We start from the raw sequence: 9,680 nt of genomic DNA, 5'->3' as shown, positions 1-9,680 counted from the left end.
GGCTCGTGCCATTCGATTTTTACTAATGATTTGGGCATGAGACGGGTCGCCGCGAAATTCGTACCAACGCCCCTGCTCACACATCGTTGCTTGTGCGCGAATTTTTGGCCAAAAACAACACACTAATGATGCCGCAGCCACCGTATTCTCCAGACCTGGCCCCCTGTGACTTTTTCTTGTTCCCGAAACTGAAAAGGCACATGAAAGGACGACGTTATGCTATGATTGAGGAGATAAAGACGGCATCGAAGGAGGAGCTGAACAAGATCACAAAAAATGATTTTTTGAAGTCGAGGATTGGAAAAAACGTTAGCATAAGTGTATAATATCTGATGGGGATTACTTTGAAGGAGACAAAATAGATTTTCATGAATAAATAAATAATTTTTGAAAAAACACAAAATTCGCGATACTTTTTGAACAGACCTCGTACACATCCGCGAACTTCTTATGATACCAGGATTTAAAAATTACCAGACCGTTGGAGGAAGTGTATAGATAAGATGGGGGACTAGAAAAATAATAAAAATATAAATTAGAATTGATTTTGAAAAATATATGGTTTTTTTTTGCAAAAGACTCGTTTATATTTGTTCCACCCTCGTATATATAATGAAGTTAAGGTTACCGTTTTATGTCCCCTCCCAAACCCTACAACTTTTATTTGAAACACTCTTTTCCTTTTTGCTTTACATATATTCTCATTTTATTTTATTTAGACGTTTCAATATAAATGCCTCAGCCTGTGTATAATCATATCTGATTAATTTGAAATTTGTAATAGATTGAAAAGTTAATTATGTCTGATTTCATCTAGTTATGTATAATTACAACAAATTTGATATTATTATACATTATATAAATAAAAGTAAATATGGAGTTATACGGAGTGTGGCATTTAAAGAGGTTCGGTAGTGTTAGCGGGGGGAAATCTTAGAGAGGCAAGGGGAGAGAGAACGTCTGAACGTGCTTCTTTTTGTCGCGTTGTTTACTACTAATGGAAATGTATAATCGGAAAAAAGGAAATGTAGAGCAACTGTCACCGGAGAAAATAATGAGATGGCAGTGTTAACAATTGCCCGAAACCCTTATGTAAGCTCTCGTGAAATTTCTCGTAATTCTGAAATATCACAAAGAAGTGTCCTCAGAATATTAAAGCGTCGCAAGTTTCACCCCTACCACATTTCGTTGTACCAGGAACTCCATGGCGATAATTTCCATAATCGAGTGATATTTTGTCTATGTATACGAACAAATACGATCCATATACAAATAAATCCATATTTTTTCCGTCATGTATTGTTCTCAAACGAATCAACCTTCACGAACCATGATGAAGTCATGAGTTCGTTTACCATGAGTAAATCGACACAATATGCACTATTAGGGTGCTGTTGTAACGGTGCAGTCGTACACCGCACCTTCCTCGGCCTGACCGAACCAGTCGCGCCGTTACCGTTAGAAAATGCATATTGAGTCTCAGCTTGAATGAGAAAGAATTTTCATAACGCTCAGAAGTGAACGTGAATTAAAAAAAAAACGCGTCAACAATAGTACCTCACAGGTGATATGGAAACCTATTACCAAAATTGTAATTATAGTTTTATATAAAAAATATTATTCATTAAATATAATTATAATTATTATAGAGGAAAAAAGGAGCACGTATAGGTAAAGCGATATACCTATGTATTTCAGATGCTCACGCTCGCGCGAATGGCATCGCATAAAGAATGAGACGGCGGCAGTCTCTCCATGTAGAAGGGCGTTTGTGAAATGTGCGATCGCTGTCTCGAGCTCCCTAACTGTGCTGAACCGTGTGAAGGAGCTCACTTTTTCGCGCCTTAAATCGCTCGGCCGACTCGACTCGCTTCACTTTTCGAAGCCACGTGAATTTCACAGAGAATTTCGCTCGGCAACACGTATATGTTATGCATATGTTAATGTGCCGGCGTTAATCAGGTGGGACATCCCTCACTAATGCATCACTGACGCCAAGTAGATATTTTTATATAATAATCATTTATTAATTTAATCAAGATCACTGCATAGTTAAATAATAAAACGCTATCTTTTTCTTTCTAGGCATTCAGATCTTACTGCGCGCGTACAACGTTGGGCGTATATGTAATGAGCACAACTTAACAATATAATGATAAGGGGTGACAATATATCACGAGTTTTTTATACTAAAGCCCGCGTCACACGATGCTTGTTTCGTGTTAATTCACATGCGAGCCATCATGCTAGTATATCAGCGCATGCGAGTTAACACGAAATAAGTATCGCGTGATGCGCATTTTATCTTCGAAAACCAACGTGCTAACACACATGACAGTAAATTTATAGTGATTTCGAGTTATGTAGCTAGCGTGCTAGCTAGCATGCTAATTGGCATGGTGGCTCGCATGCGAGTTAACACGAAGACAAGCATCGTGCGATGAGGGCTTAATATATACAGCTAATGAACGTGTGGCCTGATCTGCCATTGGACGTGTATTGTTAACATTAAAAGTGAAAGAATCAATATCATTTTGTGTTTTCGGAAAAAGAAAACTGTGTGCAAGTATATCTTTTCTAATTCAACGAATTACCTTCGGAATTGTGATACATTAACAGGGGTTTTCGTATACATGAAATTCTTCAGCAATAAACCGTTCTCTCAAGTAACAATCAATCATTTTATCTACAGATATGCACCAATGAATTCACATGTGGATGACTGGTTTCCTTGCTTCGCACTAACAATTCCTAAGTCTTACTATAATCGCAGTGGCTATTTTAATGCATTCTTATTAATTCTCACGCAAAATATTCCATGAATCATTATATCAATAGAGGCGCTTCGTCGCTTGATCGTTAAAAAAAATTGCAGATTTTTATTTATACAATATATTAGTCGTAATTACGCTAATTAATCTCTCGCTTGATGGAACTTACGCCTTAAAATTTTATTTTAAACGCAAATAATTAGATAAATGAGCGAAAAAACTGGCGTCGTTAAGAATTTTTATAGCGCTTTTTTACTTTTTTTCTTTCTAGGGTAATAGAGTATATTTGAAATAAAACGAAAATTGTGTATTACTTGACTGTACACTGTACAATTAATAAGATAGACAATTTTATCAGTCATTACTCAACATCTCTATGTAAACAATTAACGATCATCACGTGCATATATATCCATACATGCTCATGTCATATTGAATGTATAATCTAAGGTAGTATAATTTAAATATTCAAGTTTCTTTTTTTTTAATCCAGTTGGGGAGCTACATTTCGTTCTGTTAATTTCTTCTCAAATTTTATTAGACGTGCGCGATTTACAGAGGCTCTTTTGGCCGTGCATGTATGTTCATTATACAAGTCTATGCGCATGAGAATATATAAATAATGAAAATTATGTAGAACTTATACATTTAAGACTCATGTATACTTGCTGCAACTGTCCATGTTTGATGAGGTCTGATGATGATTTGATGACGTCAGAAGTGAGGAAATGCATACCAAGAATTCTTGCGGTATATGTTGAAATAAAAAGATATATATAGATATATTATTTTGCGAGTATATAGTTTTATTTGAACGTATACCGCAAGAAATTCCGGCATGCATTTCCTCACTTCTGACGTGATCAAACAAGAATAATTGCAACGAGTATACAAGAGCCTTAACACAAACTCATTCAAGTTTAAAAAAGAAAACTTAAGTAGGTATTGTCTTAATGTATAAACAACCTTCTACATGTATAATGTGTTATAAGGAATATTACAAAAATCGATAACATTATCCCTTGGCTCGCCTACTCGTTGACAAAATACGTAACGATAAACTTCCTTAGGAACATGGGCTCTTACATTATTAATAACGATTCTCGATTATTCCGCAAAGGTATATTAGGTAAAGCTCATTCGTATTAAATCTTATGAACCTAGCTTGTCCAAATAGTCTCGCTCGTAGACAGAGATTAAAGATTTATATTACAGCATTGTTATAGCATAATAACTAAGTTCGCAAAATAGAAAACGGAGGAGGTCCAGCTTGTCTCATCATCATCGCAAAACTGCTCAGTCCCTCGTCATTCGGCTGCTGATCGTTCTGATTGTTTTGCGAGATATTTAAATGCTTATTCCGACCGCTATTATGACTTTGCAAATGCTTCTTCAAGTGATCTTTCCTGTAAAAGGCTTTACCACACTCTGTACAAATTTGATTTTTGCTACCCGAGTGAGTAATCATGTGACGCGCTAAGTGTTCGTTACGTTTGAATGATTTACAACACATGTTACATTGATAAGGCCTGTCCTTATTATGGCCCTGTTTATGACGATCTAAATGTTCTTTTCGTTTCAAACTTGCCCCGCAAATATCACAGATATGTGGTCTCTGTTTATGATCTTCGAGATGTTCATGGAGTGCTTCACGATCTTCAAATCTATATGCACATTCGGGGCAATGGTAAATTAACATACCTGATAAACAAAAAGAATTATACGTCATATAAAATAACCTGCGTCAACGTTTTCAATAAATATTTTGTTATGTGTAGTTACAAGCTGCTGACAAAATTGTAGAAAACTGTTTTAGCATTTTGCAGAGCAATGAGAAGTGTACATTTTACCTTTCTATTTTTATATTTTTTAAAATTTTTCATTATTATATGTCAATCATTGTAATTGTAATTATTATATATCAGCACATATGTCTGTATTTTAGAAAGATACCTTTACTGTACAATATCCTGCAATTCATTTCTAAGAGTTTATTCATTTATTAACAGCTACTAAACAAGTGTAAAACATTTATTTAAAAAAAAATTGTTACTCAAGAATTTAGTCAATAGATCTGGAATTTCACTGATATATCACTAGAACTCATAAGATCTATATAATTTTTTTCATCATTTTTTTAAAGTACATTTGCTTAATTTTTTTAAGAATACCATTTTAGAATATCTTAAATGTACATCCTAAATATATCTTTGGAAGGTACATTTTTCTACATGAACAAATTTTGCTATCTTGTTTTTAGGGTTACGGATTATGACGCTAAAGTTAAAATTTAACATGACGATTATTAAAGTTATTAAAGTTGTCATTTTCAAAATATACTTGTTTTTCTTTGAAATAATATGTATAAAGTAGTTTTTGAAGTTACAATATCAATGCCAGAATCGCAACTTGTCAGTTGACAACGGTTAAATCGATGGAGTATCTAGTCGGCATCATAATTAGTGACCTTGAAAACCATCTTGCATATATTGTTTCGAAAAAAACATATCATGAAAATTGACAACTGCTTTAACAACTGTCATGTGTCAAATTTTAATTTTGAGCTCGGAATCATAAAAATATCTAAAATCATTATCAGTGATCTCAAAAAACATATGTGTGTGTGGGTGTGTAATATGAAGATGTTATATAAATTTTTTCAAGCAGAAAAATACATTCTTTAAAAGATTAAGGAAAAATGAAGTAACTTACCATTAATATGTTGTGGTTCAATCTCAAATTCAATTTTTGGTCTTATCTCCTGGCAATTGTGTGTAGAATTATTGCTGTTATCTTCATATTTAGTTACATACGGCAGACCTAATGTACTAGAACAACGTGCCAAATATTCAGAGGTAAGTCTAAAGTCGATTTGTAAGGGATCTGTCATGGTCGCAGCATCTACTTTCTGTACAGTCTGAGTGCTGGACGATTGTTGTGAGATTTGTGAACAAATCTCTTTAGTACCACATAAGTTATTCTCATTTCTATTTTCATCAGTTTGCTGAAAATGCTGCGGTGGATGGCCAGAATATGCGTATCCAGTCATGTTAGATCTAGTGTGCTGATTGGCGTGAGTATTTGGTGAATACTTTATGTTGCGTGGATCGTAAGCCATTATATTGCTAACAGCTGCTTTGAGTAAATGTTGATCTGGAAATGTTTAACTTCAATGACATATATGTCTATGGTACCTGAGAGATCCACAGTTTCTCCTTAAAAGAAAGAAAGAAAAGTTAGTGAAAAGATCATCATTGCTGCAACGTATGTGCGTAAAGAAGCATCGAAGAAGTATCTTACAGTACGACGAGTATCATCGAAGAAAAAGTAATCATCCGCTGTTATCCGTTGGGCGGTTCTTGCTACGTTCATCTCGCCGATTCTTTCGTAGGGCAGATGTAACGGCGGTAACAAACCGTCAACGAGCGTGTTGGCCGGATGGTTTCTTATCTATGATCACGCTACATGACGGAGAGACGAACAGTTCGATGCGTTCGGATAAATTGTGTGAGAGGAACATGCGACACGGAAATCGCTTACGTTACCTTCGTATTCGTGATACATTGGAAACCAATCGAATCATAAGTTTAACGCTCTCACCTTCATATTAATCGCGCGACAAATGCTTCGTCTTATCCTCGCTTTGTATCGTTTACATCGGTGCCAGCGGCCATTTTTACATATCAGCTGCTGCGCATTGTGATACGAAACGGCCAACCATGGACGTATAAATATCTGGACGGAACGTGGGTCGCTATTCATAGGTTGCTCTCCAGTGAAAGACACTGGTCGAGTTGCGTTCTTTTATTCCCAACAGATGCAACCCGTTGTGTCCGATTCATAATTTAGCCGTTCCTTATATCTAATTGCACACAGCAACTGCGAGCTACGTTAATCTTGATCCTTATTTAATTCAAGTTGCAAGCAGAACTGTTTAATTTGTTTACATCTTTTAGCATCCTAATCCAAATGACTGCCGACAGATTGAATTCTGATCGAATGCAGAAACCTTAAGTACGAACATGACTCCTCGGTGTGCAGAAAGTAGCGCGTTTGATGTAACTTGGAGCCGTCCATAATTGAGAAGAAGAAACGCGTTTAATGAGTTAAAAGGATGGGTTAGGCAATCTTAATTAATTGATGTAGTACTTTCAATAAATATAATTAAATATGTATTAATAATATCTAAATATTTATAATGGTTGCTGTAAAAACTAATTGGACAAATTAATTAATCGAGATGTAGTTGGATATAAATGTGGGAGCAATAAAGTTTTCTTGCAATAACTATACCTCAAATAGTTTCTGAAGACTCTTCATCCTCTGATGATGAATACGAGAATTTTGTATCAACTTTACTTGTAAATTAATGAGGAACTTTTATTATTTAAAATTCCTATATAGTTAATAATTATTAAATTTTTAGTATAATTTATATGATATGAAGTCTCTAACAACTGGCTACGTTACATTTATAAAATCAATTTCAATTAACCCTTTCGGGACAAGCGCCGGATATATCCGGCGTCCATCTGATGACCTGTGTGTACGAGCACCGGATATATCCGTCATCCATGTAACAGCCTGTATGCACAAACGCCATCTATAGTTGGTAACTCTATAGAGTATTCTATTTTACCAACGTATTAGATTAAGCACAGTTCTTATTTAACGGTTAGGAAAATCTTTATACAAAAAAGGACTGACCACGCGCTATATGTACATTTTCGGAGCGGCGCCTCGTACAGCGGGAGTGTCACGGCGGACAGAACGTTCGTACCGGAAGGGTTAATAACATTTGCAAAATATATTATTATTTGGTATTAATTTTTGCAGACTTAAATATTTATAATTACCTTAAGCCCGTAGCGATTGAATTGAAATTTGACCAATCAGTGCAAAGTTCATTAAATTTCACTAAACTTGAATTCAGTTAACTTTGTATTGATTGGCCAAATTCATTTCAATCTTAATCACTAATCCGTAGTCTGATACGGGTTTATGCACCTTCAATAATACTGAAAGATTAATTCTGAGGTCCAATTTCAAACATACGACGATCCGATAACCAATAGAAAAATGTGATTTCTAGGAACGTTATTGTTCCTAGCTAGTAACTTTAAGAAATGTAATCTTGATGCATCCACTAGACACATCTGTTGCAAATAAAAAAATAGAGAAAGAAGAAGCAGCCCCTAAGATTGACACACACTACTTGACTGGACACCGTAATGCTCGTATCAGACTACGTATTAGGATTAAGATTGGATTGCAATTTAACCAATCGAAGCAAAGTTCACTAAACTCAAATTTAACGAATTTAGCTCTGATTGGCCAAATTTTAATTCAATCTCTATTCCAATCTGTAGTCTGACACGGACTTAAACTTGACACAATACTCGATTGGGTGGACATCGCACGATGGCGCACTGCTCAATTGGACAATGCAATACAAACTGCATCTACTATGTTAAAAGTGTCAATCATAATTGTCTATTTTAATCCATTCTCAAATATCTAGTCTATCACATGTATTTATCAAGACTAGATAATCGAGAATAGATCAAATTAGACGATTGCAAATGACACTTTCAATACAATAGATGCAGTTTATTGCGGTATCCAATCGAGTAATGTGCCATTGTGCAATGTCCAATCGAGCAGTGTGTCAAATTTACGGTGTCCAATCGTGAAGTGTGTCAAATTTGTGGCATCCAATCGTGCAGTGTGCCAAATATGTAATGTCCAATTGATCTGTGTCCAATCGAATGTGTCCAATCGAACTGTGTCCAATCGTAACGTGGTCAATGAGGATCCGCCCAGCTGCATCTATTGCGAATAAAAGAACGCACCCATGATGTCTGGTAGTGTGCACACAATATGGATTCCCGAATGCAATTTTATTCTCCGGACCTTGCCCCTACGGGTTATCACCTGTTCTGGTCTCTTCAGCATCATTTAATGGATTCCCACTTTCAATCTGTCGAGGAAATAAAAAAAGTATCGATGACTACATTGAGTCAAAACTACTATTCATTTATCAAAGCGGGCTTCGCCAGCTGCTCGAAAGTTGGCAAAAGTGTACGAAACATGATGGGAACTATTTCGAAGATTAATAGGTTATTCGTGTTTTGTGAATAAACATTATAATCATGCTAAAAAGATACTTATTTGTACACCGAACTTATTCACACACCTAATATCATAGACGAAGAATCTTTTCATAGGGCAAATTCCATTTAACGAACGACGGGAGCGTCATTCTATCTTTATCCAACATCCAACGAGAACAAAGATAGAATGACGTTACGAGCGTTAAGTGAACGCACCTACAGTGAGACTGAAATTCTCACTCCACACGTTATCAGACGAAGACAGAACGATACCCGTACATGGATGTAGGAATATATGGATGGAGCGTAAGCTGAGTTTATAGGTAAGGGGAAGGAAGCTGATTTGAGGGACGAGGTATCTCTAAAACTGTGCATGGATTTGATTGGTTGAGATGTACTCATACGCAGTACCGCTAATTATAAACAAAGTAATAAGAACATGAACATATTGGGTTGGCAAATAAGTTCGTTCGTTTTTTTTGACTGGTATAAAATACAATTTATTTAATATGCAAAATATATACTAATCAATAATGTATTGACCATTCTTTTCTATGACTTCTTGCCATCTTTTTACCAATTTCATAATCCCACATTCATAAAATGTCTGAGGTTTACCGGCAAAAAACTGATCCAGTTGCGTTTTAACAGCTTCATTATTAGTAAAGTTTTTCCCGTTCAGAGAATTTTGCAACGACCGGAACAAATAATAATCAGAGGGTGCCAGGTCCGGTGAATAAGGAGGGTGAGGCAAAACATCCCAGCCAAGCCTTAACAATTTGTTCCGAGTAGTTAA

General features: G+C 35.6%; 1 protein-coding gene across 1 annotated transcript; it reads right to left on the bottom strand.

The window, feature by feature from the left end:
• Positions 1-2,027: 2,027 nt before the first annotated feature.
• LOC106745191 (zinc finger protein 39-like) lies at positions 2,028-6,864 on the bottom strand. Its single transcript, XM_014620552.1, has 4 exons — positions 6,372-6,864; positions 6,072-6,232; positions 5,484-5,986; positions 2,028-4,472 (listed from the first exon to the last, which is right to left on the bottom strand). The coding sequence occupies exons 3-4, from the start codon at positions 5,887-5,889 to the stop codon at positions 4,006-4,008; spliced, it is 873 nt and encodes a 290-aa protein (XP_014476038.1). The 5' UTR covers positions 5,890-5,986; positions 6,072-6,232; positions 6,372-6,864; the 3' UTR covers positions 2,028-4,005.
• Between the last annotated feature and the right edge of the window lie 2,816 nt (positions 6,865-9,680).

Source organism: Dinoponera quadriceps, unplaced genomic scaffold (assembly GCF_001313825.1).
Source record: "Dinoponera quadriceps isolate SergipeBrazil2010 unplaced genomic scaffold, ASM131382v1 scaffold1625, whole genome shotgun sequence".
In the NCBI taxonomy this organism is placed as follows: Eukaryota; Metazoa; Arthropoda; class Insecta; order Hymenoptera; family Formicidae; genus Dinoponera; species Dinoponera quadriceps.
Note: the sequence above shows the minus strand (reverse complement) of the source record. Positions and strands in the feature narration are given on the sequence as shown.